The sequence below is a fragment of the Fukomys damarensis genome, unplaced genomic scaffold (genome assembly GCF_012274545.1).
Source record: "Fukomys damarensis isolate Sample0158 unplaced genomic scaffold, DMR_v1.0_HiC HiC_scaffold_15, whole genome shotgun sequence".
NCBI lineage: Eukaryota > Metazoa > Chordata > Mammalia > Rodentia > Bathyergidae > Fukomys > Fukomys damarensis.
This window is the reverse complement of record NW_022900927.1, coordinates 3,155,834-3,181,944: the sequence shown is the minus strand read 5'-3', so window position 1 is coordinate 3,181,944 and position 26,111 is coordinate 3,155,834. Positions and strand designations below refer to the sequence as shown.

At 40.4% G+C, this 26,111-nt stretch overlaps 1 protein-coding gene across 10 annotated transcripts in view; it reads left to right on the top strand.

The window, feature by feature from the left end:
• The first annotated feature begins 6 nt into the window (after positions 1-6).
• Caprin2 (caprin family member 2) overlaps positions 7-26,111 on the top strand; it is a 53,315-nt gene continuing 27,210 nt past the window's right edge. For 4 of the 10 annotated variants that reach the window (XM_010628964.3, XM_010628962.3, XM_010628968.3 and 1 more), the window contains exons 1-9: positions 331-351; positions 689-904; positions 4,184-4,246; positions 13,787-13,873; positions 16,146-16,384; positions 17,822-17,904; positions 20,037-20,204; positions 21,266-21,309; positions 22,303-22,959. In XM_010628964.3, the coding sequence (XP_010627266.1) occupies positions 728-904; positions 4,184-4,246; positions 13,787-13,873; positions 16,146-16,384; positions 17,822-17,904; positions 20,037-20,204; positions 21,266-21,309; positions 22,303-22,959 (1,518 nt within the window). In that variant the 5' untranslated portion in view covers positions 331-351; positions 689-727. Of the gene's footprint in view, positions 265-330; positions 352-653; positions 905-4,183; positions 4,247-9,428; positions 9,446-13,786; positions 13,874-16,145; positions 16,385-17,821; positions 17,905-20,036; positions 20,205-21,265; positions 21,310-22,302; positions 22,960-26,111 lie in introns of those variants that run through there. The other 6 variants (XM_010628965.1, XM_033763523.1, XM_010628966.1 and 3 more) reach the window with 6 other exon arrangements.

Sequence of the window (26,111 nt, the reverse complement as noted above, 5' to 3'; positions counted from 1 at the left end):
AGGGACTAGCAGCCCTGCAGCCTCGCGTCCCCCCTGCGCGGTGCTTGCGGCTTGCGAGCGTGCCCAGTGCCCCTGGGCGTGGATTTGCCGCCGGGCCCTAGAGCAAGCCAAGGGAAGTTAACAGTCTCGTTCCAGAAACTGCTGTTTCACTCAGTGGGAGTTTGAAGTTTTCTGTGAAGTGTTCCTGATCATCGAGTTTGGAATTGAGGGGCCAGGTCAGGAGGTTCCGTGAAGGCCCCTTTGCCTGCCTGCCTGCCTGCCTGCGTGCGTGCGAGCGTGTTCATTTGACCATAGATATTATTCAGAATGGGATTTGCGCCCGTAAGAGAGGAGCTCGGGAGCCATTGCTTGGTTAGCAGTCCTTCCTGTGTGGAAAATAGAATTTCTGGAAACGTCGTCCCGTTTTGTAGATTTTTGCCGACGTAAAGGCTATGCGTATCGGTCGGTGCTGACCACTAGTTACCTTGAAAGTAGTGGGATGGAAGTGTACTGTCCGAAGCACCGTTAGGATTTGAGCTCACTTCTGTGGAAGAAAAGTGATTTTAGGAAAGTGGGTCTGGACTTTATAGGCAAGTTAAATCCTGGCTGTGCGCCCCCTCCCCCATTTACTTTTATACTATTTCCCTCCTCCGCTTCTGCCTCATCTGTTTCAGTGGTGCAACTCTCTTCGTTCCCTTTTGATTACCAGTCACCTGCAGGCCGTTTGGAGGAGGAAAGAGTAGGGAATATGAAGTCAGCCAAGCCCCAGGTGAACCACAGTCAGCATGGGGAAAGCCAGCGGGCCCTGAGCCCCCTGCAGTCTGCGCTCGGTTATGCTGCATCTCCATCCCAGGCTTATGAGACCTACATCGACAACGGACTCATATGCCTTAAACACAAAATTAGAAACATCGAGAAAAAGAAGGTAACTTTTCCTCCCTGCCCCATACCTGCATGGTCTTAAGGAGCTGATTTCTTTGTCAAGAGTCACAGGTCTTCATTCCTAAAGCCTTAACTAAACCTAGGCTGTAGATGCCCGAGAACGATTAAAGCAGGCTATCCTTGTAGTATTAACTTTTTGTTTTCATTTGTCAACACAGCTGGGTAATAGTATTCTTCGTAGTAAAATTATTCATGCTGCTGTTGACGCGCTTGAAGAGGTAGATATTTAAGAATAGATGAATTCCTTGAGTGTTACATTGTTTCTTTTCATAGATGAGTTTTGTGCCTGATTTATGCTTGTTTTCCTTATGACTTTCTGCAGCAGCTGATATTGCAGTAGAGCTGCTGCAGTCCTTGGACGCTTTCACCTGGTAGGCCAGTAGATGTTTCAGCAGTAATTTTGACCTTTTGAGGTCTTGACCTGAGATTGGTAGGTGAAAGTATTGTAGACAACCTTATGAGTAGTCAGGTCTTATTGTCAACCTGATGTGCAGTAAATGCTGATGTAAAGACCCAGATCAATTCTCATTTCCTGAGTCATGTAGCCTGTGAAATATATTTACCTGCACACTGCTTTGTTGTGTCACGATTCTCTTCTCCTTTGGGCTGGTAGGTCTGAGCAGTTACCTGTGTAGACCAAGACTTAGTGAAGTCTTAGGACAGTTGCTTTTATTTATTTTTGCCAATCTTCCCTGGTCCTTTAAAAATAATTGGTACATTTTAGACATACAGAATGATAACTTCATCATAGCAAAGAAAAGTTGCTTTTTTATTTACTTAGGCTTTGTACTGGAAATCAAACTCTGGGCCTTACACTTGCCAGGCTGGTGCTGTACCACCGGAAAGTTGCTTTTAACGGAGAGGTGTAAAGGTATTATTCAGAGTCTTATTGACTCCTCTCCCCACTTCTAAGTCAGGAAGGTAATGAAGGGCCACTTGCTAGTAGCTTCTCTAGCCCTCACCACTTGTCTTTGAATGGTGCCATGCTGTTGATCACAGGTGTGATAAGGTAAGTGCCTGGGTCAGCACAAATGCCTTGCCGCTATCAGGCCCGTCAGAGCAGGGTCAATTAACAGAGCTTCGTTGATGGCTTCGCTCAGGTGGAAGAACTACATGTATGTGTTGCATGTATGCAGTTCAGCTTAGCTGTAATAGCTCTTTAATTTTAAATACCTGTATAATAGTACCAGTGAGTGGTTTTGTTTTATCTTCTGGGAAAGCCTTTTAAGACTCTAAAGCCAATATGGGAGTAGCCTGAAAAAGTTTGTAGAATTGTGTAGTGGGTTTGTCATTTTTATGGAGCTCTTGAGTGCTGTTTATTTTTCATATATTTCCTTAAATATCAAACTGAATATGAAAAATAGCTTCAGGTTGTGGCTACTATAATGCTAGAAAAGAAATCTTACATTTTTTGTACTACTATTAGGAAGTTATGTATTAGGAAAATGCCACAGATTAAGCTAGTTGCTGACCTAATAGTTTAACCATGAAGTTGGAGCAGAACTTCTCTCACTTTTGGAGACCATCGACATTTTATGGCAGTTCATTGTCATGGGGCTGTCCTGGGCATCGTGGGTTGTTAAACATCTCACAAGATGCCAGTAGCACTGTCCATCTTGGACTCTCCAAATTCTAACTGGAGTCCCTCCAGACAGAGCCAGATGTCTCTGGAGGGCAAAATTGCCTCAGACAGCACCCGTGGGTGGGGCATTGGTTGACTAGGTAAGTCCTTGTGTGTTAAGGAGTCTAATTACAAATAGAAGCCAGTAAGAGAAAAGGAGCTTTACTGCTTAAGCCTTGAAATTTCAGGCTAATGTTATTTTTGTCTTTAAAATACTAAATATCTTTTTAAAAATGAGTTATTAGTAACTGCCCTGGGCAATATGAAAATAATTGCTAGACAGCAGACTGGTTGATAGGAATGAACTTGTCCTGGCATGTGGCCTTTATCTTGTTCAACTCTCACCTTTGTCCTATATGAAGTATCCCCCTCACCTCCAATATTTTTGTATTTGAACAATGGTGCATTAGGGCGTGTCCTTTAAAATTTCCCTTTTTATACATCCTTACTCCTACATCAGAACCATCTAAACATGCTGAGACACTCCCTTGGTGCCCAGGTTTGGAAAACTTGCCTAGGTTCACTCTTGTTAAGAACTATGAAGAGCCTATGTTCTTAACAATTGCTGTGTTGTCCCCCACTGCCATCGACTGGACTTAACTGTTTGTTGTTGTTGTTTGTTTTGAGATAGTCTTGCAATGTAGTCCAGGCTGGCCTCAAATATGTGATCTTCTCGCTTCAGCCTCCCTAGGATTACAGGTGTGCACCACTATGCCTGGCAGCTGTTTGAATATTTTTTGGGGGAAGACAGGGTTTCACTATGTAGTTCAGGCTGGCCTTGAACTCACTATGTAGGCCAGGCGGCCTCAAACATAGAGATTTCCTGCCTCAGCCTCCCAAGTGTGGGATTATAGGAGTGTACCACCTAGGTGTTGTTTGAATATTTTATACTGTTACACCGGGACATCAGATCTCCAAGGATTCTTTTAGTTACATAGCCAAAAACTTACTCATGTGAGACTCTGTTCAGAGCTGTTCCCAAGTGATGAAACAGCCACCAAACCCATTTCTCCATCTGTAAAACTGAGAGACTGTATACTGTGAAACAGAACAATCCAGGTACTTCAGAGTTGTAAGAATATATGAAACGGAATTTTGCAGCCTCTGCTACACTGCTCTGTCACCACCTACACTGACTGCTGCTCTGGCTCTGAGGTGTGTATGGATGGACACAGGGTTGCTGTGTGTAAGGCTTCACCCTATGAGTTATGTTCCTGTTGTAACTGTTGCTTGGGAACTGTTGTGAGCGGTGGAGATAGTTGAAAGACCAGTGTCAGAGCAGCCCAGCCTTGTTGCCTTGCACTTGGAGATTGCAGTCTGCCTTTGGAGCCTGAGACTGCTGTGTCCCTTTGAGATGGTGGCAACAAACTCTTGGATGATTCTGTTTTCCTATTCTGTCTCTGTGCCCCAGGAACAAAGTACTGTTGAGTTCACCACCCAGGTGTGCTTGCAGAAAGGTGGGAAACCACACCAGTCACAGGGCAGGCCAAGTTACAGTTGCTGCCTGCCTGTAATAAAGTGGTGCCTTTGCACGTTGATTGCTTTCAGAACTGTTTTTAGAGGGAACAGTGTTTGGTATTTAGTTTATTTGCTTCAGAATTTTATATCAGACTATAGTAGATACAAGTTTCTGTTTTGTAGCTCAAACTGGAAGATTACAAGGATCGCCTGAAAAATGGAGAGCAACTTAATTCAGATCAGCTGGTAAGTGACGTACAGCCTTTTGTCAGACTTAACTCTTCTCCTTAATAAAATTGTAGGTGGGATATAGTGAAATCAGAAACTTGGTTATCCCAAAAGTAGTTATAATGCATTTGTGTCTCAGCTCTCGTAGGTTTGGATTTATTTCTGGTGCACTGGCAGATGGTCTTGATGGGAGTATAGATTAAGTGGGAGTGCAGTCCAGACTGAGTTAACATGGAGATTGTTATATTTATGCTGGGATGGATGAAAGGGCTAGAGATTTGAGGGAATGGGCTCTAGCATTTAACAGTGTTTACTGTAGCATTCTCAGTTTCTTCAGATGCTTCCTTTTAATTTCTTTCTTTTTTTTTTTTTTTGGTTTTGATGTTTTTGAGACAGGGTCTCACTATGTAGTGTAGTTGAGACTGACCTGGAACTCACTATGTAGCCCAGGCTGGTTTTGAACTCACAGCGATCCTCCAGCCTCAGCCTCCCTAGTGCTGGGATTACAGGCGTGTACCACCACGCCCTGCCCTGGCTCTTAATTTCTTCCATGGTTTTTCTCTACTTTTCTGTCCTAGTTGTCATGCCCTAGCCTTAAAAAAATTAACCTTATTAGACTATTTACCTTGTTTATCTTGACCATGGTATGCTTGATAGTTGCAACTTATTTGTGAAGGAGAATTTTGTAACATGAAATGAAAATCAGTGTTTCAGTGACATTTGCAGTTCTGACCTGATCACATTCCTGGCTAAGAAGGATGAAATGTACTTAAAAGTTATTGATCTCCCTGGGCATGGTGGCACATACCCATGATCCTAGCATTCTGGGAGGCTTAGGAAGGAGGATCACAAGTTCAAGTCTAGTTTGGATGACTTAATGACTCAGTGAGACCTTGCCTCAGAATAAAAAAAATAAAAAAATTCCTCAGTGTGAAGGCCTTGAGTTAGTCCCCAGTTGTGGAAAAAAAGTTATTTGATGTAGCACATGTGAAAATTCCACAGTGAAACCCAATATTCTGTAAAGCTCATTGCACTAATAAAAATACATGTGTTGGGAAAAGGTTACATGTGGTTCTGTTAGCTTTTTCAGCTAAAGTTTTTGGTTGTGTGTAATAGATGCTAGCATTCAAGAGACTTATTTTTCCTTTGTCGTTTTGAGGCTTGTTTTCTGTCCCACAGGTCTTGTGTTGTAGTAAATTTTGATTTTGCTGTGCCTCAGCTCTGAGTTGTGTAGCTTCTGAGAATGGTGTACTTAGTTAGCTGTGGAGAGAACTTGGCTGGACGTCCAGCATTTCAATGTGGCTTTGTTTACAAGTAGTCTTGGAATGTTCGGTGACCCTGAAGTAATAATACATCCCTTTGTGTACCTATTCTTGGAGGGAGGATTCTCTCTCCTACTATGGTGGGAGGGAAGATTGGTGGTGTGATAGCTCTCTAAAGAAATGTCAAGGGCGTGCTGTATTTCTGGCCAGACAAATTTTAACTTCAGTATATTATGTCTTTATAACCACAGGAACTTGATTTCTCAGGTAGTACCCTGACAGTTGCCAAATGTACATTGTGAACAAATGAGTCCTCTGAGCTATTGTGCATTGCTTATGTCCAGTTGCCCATTTGACGTCTCCTGCCTTCCTCTTGTCCCCAAAATCTATTCCTCACTAGTCTTAGCTATGTCAGGTGACAGCTTGATTCACCAGGAGGGCACTGGATGTGGTGTTGCTGTTGCCTGAGATGTCAATGGCTCAACTCCAGCCTCCTTCAGATGGTTATTTTAAGGTCTACTCGGTAGGGCCTTTCCTGGCCACGCTGTCCTGCCACACCCCCAATCATAGTCCTTAGTGCCGTTCCTTGCGTTAGTTTTCTTAAAATCAGTACCTAACTGTCAAAGTGCACATTATCATCTCTTTTTTTTCTTGGTGCTGGGGATTGAAGCTGTGACTGTGCACTGTGCTCCATCCCCAGCCCTTTTAAAATTTTGAGACAGAGTCTTACTAAATTGATCAGGCTGGGCTTGAACTTGTGACCCTCCTCCTGCCTCAGCCTCCCAGAAACTATGGTTTTGTCTCTCTCTTTTCCTTATAATGTAAATGCTATGAGAATACGGACTTTTTATCACTGCTGTATTCTTAGTGGTTAGAATACTATATAGTGTATTAGTAGGCATGTACAATGTTTATTATAGATGGACTTATAAATGATTGAATAGATGGTCTGTAGATGTGACTGAGCATATAGTTTATGGTACTTTTGAGAACCACATCCCCTCATACAAGCAGTATATATTTAAAATTGAAAAAATTTTAAATAATAAGTTGGAAAACAAAATGTGTCAGCTGGTCCCTCAGAGAACTGTGGGCAGTATTCTAAAGCTCCAAGTTCAGAGGTATAATGAGTAGAACAGTGTTTACCAGAGACTAGGAAGGAGAAGGGTGAAGAGAAGGTAGGTAATGGTATGAGGGTGTAGGTGGATAGGAGGGTTAACTTGTAAAATTCTTTTTGTTTGTTTGTTTTTTGAGACAGGGTCTCACTATGTAGTTGAGACTGACCTGGAACTCCCTATGTAGCCCAGGCTGGTCTCCAACTCACAGCGATCCTCCCGCCTCAGCCTCCCGAGTGCTGGGATCACAGGCGTGCACCACCACGCCTGGCTAACTTGTGAAATTCTACAGCAGTTAATTGTGTATTTCAGAAGAGCTACTGGCAGTAGAGAGGATTTTGAATGTTCGTGATGCAAGGAAATGACAAAGTTGAGGTGATGAGTGTGCCGTTTATCCTGATCTGATCATGACACATTGTGTACGTGTACTGAAATATCACTCTATACGCCATGCTATGTATAGTTCTCTTTGTCGATTGAAAAAGCTCTGAGTGTTAAAGTTGATAATACTTACATAGTTCAGACATCAGGATATATTTGAAAGGTGGTTTTTTTTTTTTTTACTTCTGTCCTTCCTTTGTTTAGTTCTTATTTTACATGGGGTGATCAAAAGATACTATAAATGTTTAAATAAAATGTTATCACAGTTAGCTAGGTATTGTGTCACGTGCTTGCAATCCCAGCACCTGGAGGCTGAGGCAAGGCAGGAGGAGGCAGGTTTGAGGCCAGCCTGAGCTACATAGTTCAAGGCTAACGTGAAATACACTGCAAGACCTTGTATCAAAAAAAAAAATCCCGAAAAGTTTATTTCAGTAAGAGACATGTGACTGTTAATTGCTATCAGAATAATCCCTCTCACTTCAGACACACTTATTGCATTTAGATAGAAGCCGTAACATAGATGTATCTGCTTATTTCTTTTTTTCCCAGGGCCTGGGGTTCAGGCCCCAGCTGACTATGGACTCAAACCTCTACAAAATAGGAGGCGAAATGAGCATTTCCTCCTTTAACTTTGGATATATTTTGTCTCAGCAATGAGAAAAATAAGGCAAATTTTGGTAGCAGAAAAGTGGGATTGTTGCTGTGGCATTACCTGCCCATGCGATTCAGACGCCTTTGGAAGTGGCTTGCAGGAAGAGTTTGGAAAGATTTGGAGATGCTGGCTGAAGAAGCAGCCCTGGAATGCTATAAGCTGAACTAGATGGGAGATTCTGGTTAGAGCGCAGGAGGCTTCAATGCCAATAGAAGTGTTGTAAGGACCAGGCTCGGGAGGTTTCAGTTAGGAACAAGGACTGCATGGCTGTTGGACTCCAGACCATGAGTGTTAGGCTTTGGCAAACAATTTGTCTGCAATTTGCTCGTGTCCAGATACTTTGACTGAGACTGAGATTAAGGGCAGTAAACTAACTTGTGCAAGAAATTTCAAAGCAGTTTAACATTGAGGCAGTGGCATGGTTACTATTGGGAATTTTTAGCCAGATTCTGTGTTGCGAATCAAGAGAAAGAACCCAGCGGAAGGATTTAAACAGTTTTGAGTTTGGCCCGCCAGAAAGCTGCAATAAAGTTATGGCCTGCAAAGATAGAACAAAGAACTTGTTTGCTAAAAAGATTAGCAATAAAAAGCCAGGTATTTGAGGAGAGGACTTTAGAAAAGATAGCCTGTGGGTATCACAAGAACCAGCAGGGTTTCGCTCTTGGCAGTCTCAGCCTTGCAAAGGTGAAAGACTGCTTTGAGAAGAGAGCCTGAGAGCACCATGTTCAGAGTGGCGGTGGCCTAGAGAATTTGTTCCTCCAGATTGGGTTCACATTGCTCAGCAGTCCAGGCACTTGACTCCTATGGCTGAGAGAGAAGGAAGCCTGCCTGTTGCTCCTGCTAGTGGCAGACCTTGGTGCTATCCACGTGCTGCTGGTTTTAGGTGCAGGCAGGGTGCGTGAGTTGTGGGGTCAGGAAGGCTTCCGCCCAGATTTCAGAGTAAGGGAGGCTGGGTAGTGTGGCCCCGAGAGGGCCGTGTGTGAAGCTGTGAGTGTGAAGTGGGAGGTACAGTGGAGACCCAAATGATTGGAGAAGCCAGGAGCATGGATCGTCTGAGGAAGGCTGCATGTAGTGATCAAAGCTAACCCAAGAGAGAAGCCAGGTGAGCTGCAGCCACCTGCAGGACCGTAGGGGTCGAACTCCTCTAAGGAGTTCACACCTTGCCACAGATTACCCCATGCTAGACATGGAACTGTGGGATTTAGTGTTTGCCCTCCTGGATTTTGGACTTGCTTTGGTCTCATTCCTTTCTACCCCCCTATTTGGAATGGAAATGCTTATTTTGTGCCATTATATGTTGGAAGTGTTTAACTTTCTTTTCATTTATAAGGGGCTCTCAACTAAGTTTGCCTTAAATCTCAGAGGAGACTTTGGACTTGGACTTTTCAGCAGTGCTGAAACTGTTAGGACTTCAGCAACTCTTAGAGGTGGACTAAATGCCTTTTGCATAAAGGGGTGCACATGAGTCTTTTGGGGGACAGGGGTGGAATGTTAGTGCTTGTACCTGGACGTTCCCTCAAAGCCTCACACGCTCCTATAGGGGGCTTTTCAGATCTGGCTGGCTCCAGGGTGTGTGGATAATGGAAGCCCCACCCTGGGTGTGGGTGGCACAGATCAGTAGGCTGGTAGCCTACGTGGAATAAAGGAACAAAAAGAAGGCAGGCGGAGGTGGTGACTGCTGCTTCTGCTTCTTCTTCTTCTGCTTCTTCTTCGCTGCTTTTTGCCTTCCAGGCCATGGCCTGTTTCTCCTCTGTCATGCCCCCCTGCCTTGGAGCCAGTCAACTATGGACTGAAACCTCTGCAAACTGTAAGCCAAATAAACATTTCCTCCTCTAACTTTGGGTGTCAGGTACTTTGTCTCAGCAATGAGAAGACTAAGACAGTATTGCACGATACTAACGTGAGGAACAGGGTGAGAAGGAATGGTATTCAGGGACCTAACCTGGTCTGGAGAGTGAAGACAGCTTCCCTGAGAAGGAAATGCTTCTGTTGAGATTCCAAAGAGGAGAAGTACTTGGAGAAAAGGAGGGGGAGGAAGTAGAGCATCAGGCTAGGCAGACGTTAGTGTGTGTAAAGGCCCCGAGAAGGAACAGAATGCTTTCACAAAGAGTCTGAGAAACTAGCAGGGATGGAGCGATGGCAGCTGGAGCAAGGACCGCGGTAAACAGGTCTTTGCATGTGGTGTGATGTCTATGGGCATCAGAAATGATAACAATATGCTTCAAACAGGAAACATGCAGATTTTGAGTATAAAAGCAGGTTTGCAGTGTAAAGCATGGTTTGGAGACGGTAAGGGTGGGGTAATCTGGGTAAGAGCTGTGGGAGCTGCCCTGAGGAGGTGGCAGAGTGCTCTTGAGTATGCTAGCTGGACTTGGGAGGTAAAGCCAGAATGGTTCGGTGACTAGATGGTGGAGCAGAGTTTAGGGCCAGAAGTGGATTTATCCTGGAACAATTGGGTGGATGCCAAAGGCATTTTTTGAGCTTGGAAATGCTGGGGGATAAGGTTTGGGAGGATGGGATAGAATGAGGAGCTCAATTTTCTGTCACTGATTTTTAAAGTGCCTGTGAGATACCCAAGTTATGTCTAATAAATATTTTAACTGTATGGCTCCTGAGCATAAAGTTGCAGTGGTGAACCTATGGCACACATGCTACAGCAGGCTGTTTATTATCACTGAAAGCTCTAACAGGTTCGCCACCATTGGTCTGAAGGTTTAATATCTGAATGGCTGCTAATGGAACCATTAGAAAAAGACGAGTCTATCTTGAGCAAGAGTATAGATAGGAGAACTGAAGTGTAGGTCAGTGTAATGATGGCTAAAAATACAGCACACTTACCAGGGGTCAGTTATGACTGAGTGCTTTATAAGTATTAAATCATTTAAATTGAGTAACATCTATGAAGCAGGTCTTATTGTGCCTGTTTTACAGGATGCTAAAAACTAAGGTGAGAGAAGTTAATAGAAATATTGCTGTAAATAACCATCTGGAGAAGTGGGAGAAAAATGGAAGTTTAATGAAGGGCAAACCAAGAGGTATTTGTAAAGCGGGAGAATGCCTTTATGTCAAAGGCTGCTGATAAGTTAAGCAGATGAGAGCACTCAAAGCTCTGTAGCTTCAAAGGATGGGACTGACTGCAGCTGCAGTACTTCTGGTGGAACAGTGAGATCTGAAGAGGAAATGGAGACCATTAAGTGTTTTGAAATTGGTCTGAGACTTGAAAGAAGTGGTTGGCGAGAGAGTTGTAGGATTTTCTTTTTAAGGTTGGGAATGATTTGGACTTTTAAAATGCTAATTTAAGCATCAAGAGAGGGAGAAGCTGTTAGATGACGTTAAAGGTAATCATAGACTAATGTTTCCTGTGAAGACAGAATTGAATAAGACCCAGGGCATAGGTAGAAAGAGAGGAAAGAAGACACTGGTGCACATTTAGGTGACAGGAAGTAGTTCCTGTGTGATGCTTTTCTTGACTCAGAGCTAATTTCTTTTGAGAATAGATGCAAAGTAGTATTTTTAGTATTATGTTCTCTGAGGATTCCATACTGTGATTGTATTGTTTGCCCAGTCCTTGTTTCTATAGCTGGAAAGCCTGTCTCCCTTTCTATAGTGAAATATATGGTCCAAACAAAATATTGCCTGTAAATTATAACACATAAGAAAGCAGAGCAGCAGAACCCACCTTTCAGGTCAAACAGTATGTTGTCAGTACTGTTGAAACTCCTCCCAGTACTTTTTCCTTCCTATAACTGTGATCCAACTCCTACCCCTTCTTTCTCTCCTCTTTTATTTTGTGTCTGGGCATTGAACCCAGGTCCTCATGTACTCTAGGCAGTTCTGTCACTGAGCTACATACCCATTTTATTTTATCTTTTTATTTATTTTGGTACCGAGGATCAAACTCGGGACCCTGTGCTTTCGAGGCAGGCAGCGGCACCACTGAGCTAAGTCCCCAGCCTCCCCAGACCTTTTCAAAACTTTTATTTTGAGATGGGGTTTTGCTACATTGCCCAGGCTGGACTGGAACTTGCAGTCCATCTGCCTCAGCCTCCTGAGTAGCTGAGATTACAGACATGTACTATTGCACCAAGCTTTGCTTTCAGTTTAATAATTGTCTTAGTCATCTCTCATCTTTGGGACACAATATCTGACATGTACAATTTAAAGGAAAGCGGGTTTATTTTGGCTCATGTTTTTGGTCCATAGTCTGCTGGCTCAAAGGCAGGATGGCACGGCAGGGGGACATAACAAAGGAGAAATGATCGTATTGTGGAGGCTGGAAGCAGAGGGAAATGAGAAGCTGGAGAGTGAGACGCCTTTCCAGGTCACGCCTCCATTGACTCACCTGTCCCGACCAGGCCCCACCTCACAGCAAGTCACTAATGAGCCCCCATTGTCCAGTCACCTCTCAAAAGTCCCACCTCTGAGCATAGGAAGCTTTGGGAGGTCATCCCAGACGGAAACTCTAACAATAGCAGGTGTTAGACTCAGGCTGATAGGACATAGGACTGTCTGTCTTTCTACACTTTTATAGAGGTTTAGTATCACCAGGCTTTTCTCCAGCAGCTTTATTTTTAAAAATTATTTATTTATTTTTTTGGTACTGGGGATCGAACTGGGATCCTTGCACTTGCAAGGCAGGTGGCAGAACCACTGAGCTAAATCCCCGGCCCTCCAGCAGCTTTATTGAGATATAATGTACGTACCATAAACCCATCATGTGTACAATTCAGGGATTTATTGTAAGTTATCACCACAGTCCAGTTTTAAAATATTCGTCATCCCCTAAAGTTCCCTTTTTGTGCTCTAGTTTGTTTTTATCTTTGTATTTTTATCTTTTCTGGGCATTTCATATAAAATAAAGTCTTTTGCTTTTTTTTTTTTTTTAAATATTGGGAGTTGAACCTCGGGCCTTTGCACTAACTCCAGCCTTTTGTGCTTTTTTTGAGGGGGTACTGAGGATTGAACTTGGGACATTGCTCTTGTGGCAGCAACACTGAGCTAAATCTCTGGCCCCTTTTTGCTTTTTTTATTTTGAGATAGAGTATTAGGAGTTGCTCCTACTGGGCTTGATTTTGGGATCCTCCTGCCTCAGCTTTGGATAGTGCTAGGATTATAGGCATGTACCACCACATCCAGCTGCCTCTGATTTCTTAGCGTGTTCTTGAGCTTTGTCCAGTTATAGTCTGTATCACTATTTCATTCTTCTCATTATGACTAGTATTCCATTGTGTGCACACATTTATCAGCTGGATATTTGGGTTTTATTCTGGATGGTTCTGAACTGTTGTCGTATACACACCTTTATGTGGATGTATGTTTTCCTGTCTTTATGTGACTGGGAAAATACTATGCTGCTTTAGTTATTAAGGCTTTAAAAAGTCTTCATGTAGTTGGGCAAATTCCCTGTCTTGTTCTGTTTCAAATCCACCCTTTTCCCTCTTTAAGTTTAAGTTAAATTCCAGTGAACAACCCATGCCTTCTGTAATTATCAATATTGTTCACAGTGAAATCTTTAAAAAATCTTGTTCCTTTAATTTTCTGTAGAATGTTGCGTGTTATTTCAGTTAATATGACTATTATGGGTAATTTTTTGATGGATAATGGTTTTATTTTTTACACAAAGGTTGGTAAAAGCCATTATTTTCCTAACATTTCAATTGAAAAGTATATTTCTCATACCATTATAAATGTCTTATAGTTGCTTGTTCATCTATGTGATATTCACTATACTTCTTGTTTAATAGATGCATTTGAATGGTGAATGAATATTGACAAAATAAACCTATTAACTGACTGCACTTACAATGTACTGGCAAAATGTGGGCTCAGATTTCTAATATAAAATTTGAATTTCTAACCGGATGTGGTGGCACATGCCCATAATCCCAGCATTCAGGAAACTGAGCCAGGACCACCGCTATGAGTTTGAGGCTAGCCTGGGCTGTATGGTGCAATACTGTCTCAAAAAACAAATAAATGAATTTCTAGGATTAAAGTTGAAATTTTACAACTATACTAATGGTTTTTGTCCTTATTTTTTCTTTAGATAAGTACTTTTACTTGTATGTGTAGTAAATATAGTTTATAAAATTTGTACTGGGTTTAGAAAACACTTAATTTTGACTCAGTGTTTTGCCGTATTTGGTAGGAGGCAGTAGAGAAATATGAAGAAGTGCTACATAATTTGGAATTTGCCAAGGAACTTCAGAAAACCTTTGCTGCACTGAGCCAAGATGTGAGTGTGTTTTGTTTTTTATGAAACATTTTTACAACCACTGACATTGAGAAAAATGCCAGTGTTTAATAACAGTGCCAGTTTATCATTTATCTTCTCTCAGTGTCCTGTTGGGGATGGTAGGTTGAGGATAGCTAAGTTTTCAGATGTTTGGAGCTTTAAGGGAAATGGTATTCAGATATGAGACATTGTACATAAAGTATCACTTATGTATGTTATTTCATTTTGGAGTTTTAGCAATTTTATGGTTATTCATTATCTCCTGGCCCCGATTAAAACCCAAGTTAAAAAAATTTTTTTTGTATACTCAATTTTTTTTCTTTATTTTTTTTTTAATTGAGTTTATTGGTACATTTTAGGTATACAGTACAGTTACATTCATTATTGGGATCCTGTACCTTTACATGACAGGTCTTGGTCCAAGTTAAATTTATTAAGTTATTTCCACTGCACCTAGAATGATATTAAGTATGCCACAGTGAATATTTTTCCTGAGGTTTTAATGCCCCCATCTAGATCTGTTAGGATTTATGAACATCTCTAAGGAGTTTAAAATATTGATACACATCTATAAGACAAATCTTAGTTTCTTTTTTTGGGTACCGGGGATTGAACTTGGAACCTTGTGCTTGTGAGGCAGGCGGCAGCACCGCTGAGCTAAATCCCTAGTCCTGCTTTTGTTTTTTAAGTCTTATGTTGGATAATATACAGTATGATGGAAGTACTACAATAAAAAAGAAAACTAAGTCTAAAGCTGTTAGTTAAGTGGAAACAGATGTACTTTTTGGATAATGGCAAACCATTCTGTACCTGTATATTATCATTAGATTTTTAAGGTAGTATAGGTCTGAGATTTGGAGTAGGCCAAGGACTGCTCATTTTACACCCACAGATGATTTGAAGGGAAATTTAAGTTCTATTGATTATAATCTTTTTTATTGATTATAATCTTTTATTTAAGGCCCTGAGTTCACACTGGAAACAAAGACACAAAACCCAAAACTTCTAATTCTCCTCCTTTATTACGCTCACAAAGGGACTGTAATTTGTATGTCTCACTGCCGGGTGGCTTTGAACCACTGGTGGCACATGCATGACTGTCCCATTGGGTGGCATAAGACAGTCCTGTTGATTGGTCCAGCCACCCAGCAGGTCAGTCATGCATATGCCCCCTGTGATTCAAGCCAGCAGGGATGGGTAAGGAAATGTTTGCTGTGTTTTTTGTTTTTTTTTCTTGGCAGGGGAAGGTATAAGTTGAGTATTGTTTATTCAAAATGCTTTGGGCCAGGGCTGGAGATTTAGCTTAGTGGTGCCTTGCCTGCCTCACAAGCACAAAAGGTCCTGAGTTTGACCCCTGGTACCTCAAAAAAAAAAATGCTTTGGGCCATAAGTGTTTCAGATTTCTTTTTGTATTTTGGAAAATTGCATATAGATAGTTTAAGGATGGGATTCAATTCTCATTGTGAAATGTTTGTTTCTTAACACACATAGCCAACAGGTAATTTTATACAGTATTTCTAGGGTGTCTGCATTTTGATCGTGACCCATCACATGAGATCATGTGTGAGATTTTCCATTTGTGATGTCATGTTAGTGTTCAATACATTTTAGATTTGGAAGCCTTTTAGGTTTTGGATTCTTGAATTAGGGATGCTCAACCTGTATTAATATTTATAAGATACTTATATTTGTTAGGTTTTCATTGTGCTTTGATTTAGTCAGACTGACCTCTTTTTTTTGACTGGGGATTAAACTCAGGACCTTGTGCTTGTGAGGCAGGCAGCGGAACCACTGAGCTAAATTCCTGGTCCATTGAGCTAAATTCCTGGTCCATTGAGCTAAATCCCTGGCCCTTGATCATATTAGTTTAAATGTTTTCTTCCTGGAAATATAAAAGCTTACTTAAACTCAAGAATTTTCTTAAAATATTTGGCCTAAAAAGACTTGATACATTTAAATACAGAAAAGTGAAATCTATAGGTTAATGTGGACATCAGTGATTGATCCTTCTCTTCTCGCCATGATGAGTTAGAGGTACTGGCTGTACAGTGTATAGCCTGGACTTGAGTCAGATGCTTGGACTCCCTTTCCTCTGATTACTTGAGACAACCCATTTCAGTACTCAGTGGAAAAGGAAATAAAGGCCACACAAAATAGTTGATTTGACAGTCATGCGATTTGTCATCTAATCTCAGTTTTTTGGGATTGGGTTTTGAAACATGAATTGTTGATGTAGATGTGGAGAGTTACCAACCTGCTTTTGTTTTAACAGCTATTGAAAGTGCAGAAAAAGGCACAGAGAAGGGAGCACATGATAAAACTTGAGGCTGAGAAGAAAAAGCTTCGAACTATACTTCAAGTTCAGTATGTATTACAGAACTTGACACAGGAACATGTACAGAAAGACTTCAGAGGGGGGTTGAATGGTGCAGTGTATTTGCCTTCAAAAGAACTTGACTACCTCATTAAATTTTCAAAACTGACCTGCCCTGAAAGAAATGAAAGTCTGAGGTAAGCTAATGGAAAAGTTTTTTTGAACTAAAACACATAGTACTTTACTTTAGTCTGTCTATATGTGTATATACATACATATACAGGTGTGTGTGTGTGTATATAAAATTAAGAAAACATTAATTTGATTCTATAGGGAATGCTCTAATAGGTTTACTAGATTGTCCAGAAAGAAAGTTTGAATGAGAACACATTTCCTTATTACAATACTGATTTTAAAAGTACCTGATCATCAAGGTTTAATCCTACATAAGTATTATCTGTAATATAGTCCTAAAACTTATTTTGTATGTCTTTCTTTGCCTTCTTATTCCTGCTGCACTTAAGTAGAAGTAAAAAATATTCAATATTAAATTTTCACAGTGAGAATTATTTGTTGTTCTTGTGATCTGAATAAGTACTTGGAGCTGATGGTTTAAAATAAAAAGCCATCTAATTGGGGCTGCTTAACTTTTTTACCCTGCAGTGAGCCACTTACTTATTTTGTTATCTGAGTAAATCAGTTAACAAGTACAGTAGATCTTTATACTTTCGCTGGGTTAAAAATAGGTTATTACAACTTTGTGTTTATTAGCCATGTTAAAGCAGAGTCAAATATGTTAGAAGTCAGCCTCAGCCAGCTGTGGCAATGCACACCTGTGATCCCAATACGCTGGAGGCTGAGACTGGAGGGTTGTGAGTTCATGGCCAACCTGGGCTACATAATGAGTTCAAGGTCAGGCTGGACTGCATAGTGAGACCCTGTGTCAACTCCCCCTCCAAAAAACCAAAAAAGCCCCATAAAAAGAAAAACAAAAGGAGATCTTCCTTGCATCAGGAAGACACCTGATGAAATTGAATCGCCTGTGGGTAGCTGTATATCCCTGTGTTAGTAGTAGTGTACTCCATTTTCACCTGTCTCTTCTCACTTAGTGTGTTCAGAGGGCACAGCAAGCTCTAATCTGTAAAATTTCAGCACAGATAATTGAAAAAAATAAGCTGCTGTCTTTAAAGTTCAGTGCAAGCTGGGTGTGATAGCTCATGTCTATAATCCCCAGCACCCAGGAACTCCAGGCTGGAGGATAAGGTCAAGGCCATTTTTGGGCTACATAGTGAGACTCTGTCTCAAAGAACGAAAATCACCCCCCGCCCAAATCCAAGTAAAGTTAAATGCAGTTCTTCTAAGACACAAACTTAATAACTAAGGAAATGATACTGCATTAGCAGCTCTAAGTTCTTGGTCTATTCTTGATAATCATATTTGGTAAAATGTTTATTTTAAGGAAAAGTTCTTGATGAAATCCATAAATGGGCATTGAATTATCTTTATAAATTTCATTTTATTTCCAAAGAGAATGCCTTGACTATTAGTGGGTTGTATTGCATACATTTTGCTGCTCCCTGTGTGTGTACGTACTTCTAAAGCCACTTTGTTCTGCTGCTGCTTTTCCTTGTCAGTGTTGAAGACCAGATGGAGCAGTCATCCTTGTACTTTTGGGACCTTTTGGAAGGTAGTGAGAAAGCAGTTGTAGGAACGACATGTGAGTTTTCTCTACTCTGGACTTATGCAGTAATACTAAACTTTGTGTCTGGAAGTTTAGTATGTCATTGAGGGTCTACACTGTGTCAGTCCATCAGAACTTACATGTCTGACATGCCACATTCATCGGGAGACTGATCCCTGTGTTCATTGCTGTTAAAAGCAGCTATTGTATAGTAACCACTTGATGAAATGGAGCTAAGGGAGAATTTTGAAGTGGCAAGTCAATATGATTGGGAACAAGAGCTAGGTACTAGTGCTGGCTTCAACACTAACTTGATCATTTTGAGGTTTGGTTATCCGTTCTGAATGGTAGTACCTGTTCTAGATAAGAATCTATGCATTGTTTTTTTGTACCAGAGATTGAACTCAGGACCTTTTGTTAAATCTGTGCATTATTAATATCAAGGCTTAATAGCAGATCAGCTAAGAAGAAAATGAATGGTTTGGCTTGTTTGTTGTTTGATTTGGAAATGATCTGGAGAGAGTATTTTGACTTCCTAAATAAGCCATTGGTCAAAGGACCAGATATAAATATCCAGACAAGAAGTATATCCTGGCTTAGGGTAATCACAGCTCACTAGATGCTAATAAGTATGTTCATTACTAGTCGTGTCCCTTTTAGAAAATATCCAAGTATGTATAACTACCAGGATTTCTAATTCCAAGTTTAAATCACAATTATAATGTATTTCTTGAGACAGGCCCTGTGGAATGCCCCTGTAGTCTCAGCTGCTCAGGAGGCTGGGTCAGGAAGATCTCTTAAGCCTTGAGCCCAGGTAGTCAGAGGTCACTCTAGGCAACACAATGAATCTTGTTTTCAAAAGTTTGTTCTTCATTAGAATGCAAAATGAAACTAATAATTTGGAAAATAAAGCCAGGTGCAATGGCATGTATTACTGCTACTTGGGAAGCTAAGACAGGAGGAGTGTGAGTTTCAGGCCAGCACGGGCAGTGCAATGACATATCTCTCAAAAAAATAAGTAAAGTGTACATTTTCTATACCACCATCAGTTACACTCCTGGTACACAAGAGATATGAAAATAGATGTTGACATTGGTTCTTACGTGTGAGTATTTATGCCAGTTTATTTCTAACAACCCCAATTGAACATAGCCTAGATGCAGATCGACTGATAATAAAATTTGGAATAGCCATGCCATGGAATCTGCTCAGCAATTTAAAAAAAATGAATTATCCATACATGAAACAAATCTCAAAATAATTATGCTTAGTGAAAGAAGCCAGACAATAAAAATAAATGAGTACATTTTGTATGATTTCATTTATATGAAATTCTTGGAAAGACATAATTAGATGGATAGGTTCTTGTTTACCAGGGGATCAGGGAGGGGATTTTTTGGAAGAGGGGTGTGAGGGAACTTTTTGGGTTGACAAAAATGTTTTCCTATCGTGGTTCTCATGGTGGCAATGTGACTATACTGTTAAAATTGTAAATTTAACAGTAATTTTTGTGTTTGTAAGTTGTATCTCTAAGCTGATTAGGAAAAAAAGACATCAGTCTATATCGTAGTACTCCTATAAGTGAATGATGCACCCAGATCAAGTATGGGCGCTCTGCTTAGTTGGGGAATTATGTTTTTATTGGACATTTACAGTGAATCAGTGTTTGAACTTACTTGTAGTGTAGCGACTTCAGCATCACTTTAAGAGTTTTCTTCATCTGATGGTGATATGCTAGGAGTGACATACAGCATAACTCTAGAGTAAAATCTGAGAACTTTACAGTTTAGAGATATTTAAAAGGTTGCTCAAAATAGGGTTTTCTACTGATTATGTTAGAGGAACTAGCCTTCTCCAAATCCTCTAGGACAGATGGGAATGTGTACATTGGTGACAGAGGCTTGAGTAAAAGTCTCCGATTTTGAGCCATTTTTTTCAAATGGTGGAAGTAGAGGCGCAGAGAAACTTAAGTAATTTGCCAAACTTTGTTATTCTAATCTTTCAAGTTTATGTGGATCCAGTATAGAATAAAGATGGGCTGCCTGCTTACTTTTCACAGTACTGCCCAATCTGAGTCTCCCCACTTGTAGTGACACACTGTAGCTAGCATGAAATAAGTGTCCCTTTGCCTGTGATGTGACTGCTACATCTTGATCACTCTTTCTTAGACAAGCACATGAAAGATCTGCTGTCTACACTACTGAACTCAGGTTATTTTGAGAGGATTCCAGTTCCCAAAACTGCTAAGGAAAAAGAAGTATCCTTGGAAGAAGAAATGCCAATGCAATCAGAGAAGAAAAAACAATCAGTGAAGACTGAATCTATTGAAGAGTCAGGTTTGTCTGAAATTTTTCATGGCTGAATTGGAAACAATCATTTTGAAATGACTGCCTTATTTTAATGTTTTATATTCTATACACATGGTAATCTTGGTGCAAGATAAGCATAGCTTTAGAAAACATTCCTTGCCATGCTTGATAGAGTGACCCTTAATAGCAATGTTGGGTTATATTCTGTTCTGAGGGATTACATTGGTTTAAAATGAGGCTTTTATGGAATTTGAATGAACTTCTCTAAACTACCAGTAGGATAATTCCATTTAAAATTGTGGCTTAAATGTTAGGTATAGTAGAATCCAGTAATATAGTAGAATGAGAATAAATAATATAATTTTAAAATACTTATTTAGGAAAACTTGGCTGAATTTGGAAAGGAAATACCCTTCTGAAGTGGTCATTTTCTTGGGAAAGAAATATTTTAACAAAGTTTTGCCTTTTTTTTCCTTCTTGAAATTACATTTGTAAACAAAGCACAGGTCCAGTGTCACCAGCAAATGTCCAGGCACTTTACAGGTTTATTGCCCTGTAATCCTGCTGCTTGGTCCAGGGCTTTAGTGTCTCCTCCTTCCTCCCTTCTGACCTTAGACTGATCCGGAAAGCCCTGTTCCCAGCTATGACTCAGTGTTACCCCCGCCAAGACCTGAGCTGTAATTCCAACTTTAATATAAAGCTGTATTCATGGGCAGAGGGGGAGATAACTCTGATTTTCAATAAAAATTAAAATTGTAGTTTAAACTAGATTTGAATGGCATGTCTTTTGTAGGAAAGCCCCTGCCTTCAATTTGCCTCAAGCCATGTGCTTGTTTTCTCCCTCTTTGTGTGCTGGATTCAACCAGGGCCTAGTGCATGCCAGGGAAATGCTGTATCACTGAGCTACAACCCCAGCTCTCCACATGCTTTAGGCCAATAAATCATAGTGAGAATTATTCTTACTGTGAGTACACTTTATTATTGTATAATCATTTTTCTCTTGCTCTGAAGTATGTTGCTGGAATGAATTACAGTTGTAGTCAAGTAAAATTGTATTTACCTAGTGTTTATTTAATATTCTTTTTCAGAGACTCTTACGGAACTTTCACAGCCAGAGATACAACCCCAGGAGGTAAGAGAGTGAAAGGTCGTTGACTGATCTTGTTCAAGTTTTTGTACAGTGCTGTGGTTAGCGGGTGAGACTCTAGAGCCAGACAACCTGAACTTGAATCCTGGTTCTGTATTAGCTTAGTGAGTTGGGGGAGGATTGTTAGCCCACATGTGTCTGCTATCCTTGTAAAGAAAATGAGGGTTGTGATGATAATGCCTGCCCTGATGTTATGGTGAGAATTAGTGGAGCTAACCTGAATTACTTAGATTTTGGCCTGGCACACGATAACGTTAACTGTTGTTGTTTTGGCCCCTGTGTTAGAATGTAAAGATGTGCAGGATTTTGCACTCTGTAGAATTGACTCATTTTGTCCCAGAAGAGTGTATTTGTTCTTTTTTAGAAATGACATTGAAATTTGTGGAAGCTGAAAAGAACGGGAGAAGGAAAGACACAGTGCAGTTGTTATGAAGGAAGTGATGAAAAGGCTGTTCATTCAGTAATCATAAAGCTAAGCAGTATACCTTCTTGTAGTTCAGCTGTCCTCTGCCTTTACTTTTAAGAGTGTCGAGAAGGTATGTGTGGGGTGTCTTGAGGCTGACAAAGACACAGTAGGCTGTGTGCAAGGGCTTAAATCAAGCAATTGTGGCACCATGATGTGCATTTCTTGCTAGGTTTAAGTGAGTTGAGTGTAAATTGCTACTTTGGAAGTATCAGTTGCTGTTTGAGTTAACTGAGGAAAAGGAATGGACAAAGAAGTAGGTCAGTCTTTTCAAGTAGAGTAAGGACAGAGGTTTCACGGCAGTGCAGCAGCTCAGACCAGTGGATATAGGAACACTAATAGAGTTGGAATTGAGAGTTTAACATTAGTTTCAGACTCCTAGGACAGGGCTTTAGCTCAGTGGTTCTGCCACCTGCCTCCCAAGTGCAAGGTCCCGGGTTCAATCCCGAGTCCCCCGCAAAAAAATTTTTTTCCTACAAATTTTGTGACTCAAATGAGTTATTTTCTTGATTTAGTTTCTTAACAGACGCTATATAACAGAAGTAGATTGTTCAAAGAAACAAGACAAAGAGCAGACTTGGGAAGCAGATTATCCTAAGAAACCAAATCTCCCCAAATGTTGGGATATGCATAGTGAATCAGACGGTCAAGAGAAGAGACCGGAATCTTTCAAGTCCTGGGAGTCTCCACTTAAGCAGCAGGATATATCAAAGATTGCCATTTCCTTAGCACAGAGGAAACAAGAGATTCCAAAACTCAGGTCAACCCTCCCGGAAGAGAAGCAGCAGGAGATCTCCAAACCCAAGCCACCTCCCAGCCAGTGGAATCAGGAAGCTCCTAAGTCCAAAGAGGAGCAGAAGAATCTGGAGACACCAAAGCCTTGGCCAGTTCAGCTGCAGAAAGAAAAGGATCCAAAGAAGCCCATGCCAAAGTCCTGGACACCTGTGCAGAGTGAACAGAATGTCAGCAAGCCGTGGACCACTCCCATGTGTGACGGTCAGGATTCCAAGCAGCCAGCGACTTCAGAATCTTGGGACCACAGTGCTGAGAGTCAGAAATGCTCTTTGGTGCCACAGTCTCAGATTTCTCCAAAGTCCTGGGGAGTAGGCACAGCAAGTCTCTTTCCAGATGAGCAGCTGCTGCCCAGGAAGCTCAACACAGAGCCCACAGATGTGAGTAGATGCTCGAGTCTGCTTCTGCTGTAGTAACTTACGGTAACTCTTAAGTGTTCTTTAGAAACCCATGTGACATGGGGCTGGGGATTTAGCTCAGCAGTTCAGTGGCCTGCCTTGCAAGTTCAAGGATCCAAGTTCAATCCCCAGTACCAAAAAAAAAAAAAAAAAGGAAACCCATGTGACGTTAAAGTGCTATGTCCAGTCCGCCGTCACTGGGCTTGTCTCTCCAGTGTATGAAGAGGAAGAAAAAGTAGTCATTAAATATTTCATAGTTAGGTTTTGAAGTATGATATTTACTTTAAAAAGTTAGGTCTTTTTCTGTTAATGATATTCTATTTTAGGAAGATGTGGCTCATAATGAATAATCTTTGCATATGATACTATACAAGTATTGCCTATTACTATTATTTTTTGAAGCAAAACATTTATTGGTACATATTAGATATGCATAATAATACCATTCCTCTCAGAAAATCTGTACCCTGTACATGATATCTTTCTCCTTTTTTCTTATGCCACCCCCTTCCCTTCGACCTCTTTCCCCCTCCTTATTTACAAAAGCTTTGTTTCCATTTTTTCTCTTGTCCCTTCTTTCCTTCCTCCCTTCCCCGTCCTTGTTCTCCTTCTCATTTGAACAATTTATTTCTTTTACACATTTTGGACTTTATTTCTACTTTTGGTTTCTCATACTAGAGAAACAACATGGTATTTAAACATGTGTATTTGATTTGTCTCACTTAAGAGTATGCTTGGGCTGGGGATCTAGCTCAGTGGTACTGCTTCCTTGCAAACACAAGTTCCTGTCTTTGATCTCCCCAGTACCAAAAAAAAAAAAAAAAATGTATGGTCTAAAAGTGTCTCAGGCTTTTCCTTCTTTATGGCAGAGTAGTATTCCATTGTATAAAAACCCCACATAAGGCTGGGGATTTAGCTCAGTGGTTCTGCCTCCTGCCTTGCAAACACAAGGACCTGAGTTTGATCCCCAGTACCAAACAAACGAACAAAAAACCAACAAAAAACCACCCACATCTTTATTCATTCGTCAGTTGATGGGCATTTTGGCTGTTTCTAGGATTTAGCTATTCCAAACCATGCTATAAACATGGGTCTGCATATATTGCTATTGTATGATGCTTTTAAATTCCTTGGAAGATACTAAGAAGGGGAATAGCTGGGTTGAATGGCACCTCTGATTTTAGTTTTTTGAGGCATCTCCACACTGATTTCCAGTGTTTATACCAGTGTACACTCCCAACAACAGTGGAGAAGGGTTCCTTTTTCCCTAAAGCCTCACCACACCAGCATTTGTTATTGACTGATTTCTTGATAGCAGCCATTCTTTCTGGAGAAAGATGAAATCTCAGTGTTGTTTTAATTTGCATCTCTCGAATGACAGGTGATGTCAGCATTTTTTTCATATATTTATTTGCTGTTCCTGCTTCATCATCTGCAGTGTCCTTTCATTGCAAATTCCCATTTTTGGATTGGATTTTTAAATTTGAGGGGTCTTTTTTTTTTGTTTTTTTTAGTTGTTTATATTAGGATATTAGTTCTTAGAGGAACAGCTGGCAAAAATTTTTTCCCACACTGTGGGTTATCTCTTCACTCTGTTGGTAGTTTCTTTTTCTATGCAAAAGCTTTTTAATATAATATCCCAGTCATTGAGTTTTTTTTTTTTTGAGACAGGGTCTCACTCTGTAGTTGAGACTGACCTGGAACTCACTATGTAGCCCAGGCTGGTCTCGAATTTACAGTGATCCTCCTGCCTCAGCCTCCCCAGTGCTGGGATTACAGGCGTGCACCACCACGCCTGACAGTTACTGAGTTTTTATATTTCCTATGTGATTCGGGTTTTGTTCATAAAGTCTTTGCCTACAGTAGTGTTTTCTGTTTTAATATTTAGATCTTTGATCCATTTTGATTTTAGTTTAGTGGATGGTAAAAAATGTTTCTGCATCTTCCAATCTGTTCCACTGATCCTCAGGTGTTTGTTTTTGTCAGTATCATGCTGTTTTTAATCACAGTAGCATTGTAGTATAATTTCAAGTCAGATTGTGATGCCTCCTGCCTTGCCTTTGTTGCCCAGAATTGCTTTTGCTATTCTAAATCTTCTGGTTCTAAGTGAATTTTAGAACATTTTTCTCTGATTCTGTGAGATGTGCTATTGGAATTTAGATTGGAATTTCATTTAATCAGTACAGTTTTGGAAGTATGACCATTTTCACTATATTGGTTCATCCTAAGAACAAGGGATATCTTTCCATTTTCTGATATCCTCTTTGATCTCCTTTTTCAGAGTACTGTAAAGATTTTTTATTTCCTTCATTAGATTGATTTTGGCACCGGGGATCGAACTAGGGACCTTGTGATTGCAAGGCAGGTGATAGAACCACTGAGCTAAACCCCTGGCTCTTAAATGCTATTTTGAAAGGTGTGGTTTCCCTAATTTCTCTCTCAATGAGTTTATATAGGAATGCTGTTGATTTTTGAGTATTGACTTTGTATCCAGGTATGATGTAGAATTTGGTTATTAAACCTAGAAGTCCTTTGGCAGAGTTTTTTGGGTCTTATATGTAGAGTATCATGTCATATGCAAATAATGATGGTAATTTCACCCTTTTCTAGCTGTATTTCTTTTATTTCTTTTTATTTTTCCATAACTATATTGAAAAAGAGTTGTGATAGTGGACATCCTTGTCTTCTTCCTGACTTTAGGGTGAAAGCTTTCAGTTTTTGTCCATTTAGTATGACATTGGTTGCTGGTTTTTCATAGATGGCTTTTATCAGATCGAGATAAAGACCATCTGTTCTAATTTTCTGTAGGTGTTTTTTTGAAATCATGAATGGATTTTGGGACTTTGTGAAATGCTTTTTCTGCATCTATTGAGATGATCATATGGTTTTGGTCCTTGGCTCTGTTGATATGGTGTATTACATTTATTGGTTTGTGTATGTTCATCCATCCTTGCATCCCTGCGATGAATCCTACTTGGTCATTGTGTATAATCTTCTTGATGATTTGCTGGATTCTGTTTGCCAGTATTTTTACTGAGGATTTTTTGTATCCATGTTCATTAAGGAGATTGGCCTGTAGTTTTTTTTTTTTTTTTGGTCGAATGCTGCTGCTGCTTTTTTTTTTTTTTTTTTTT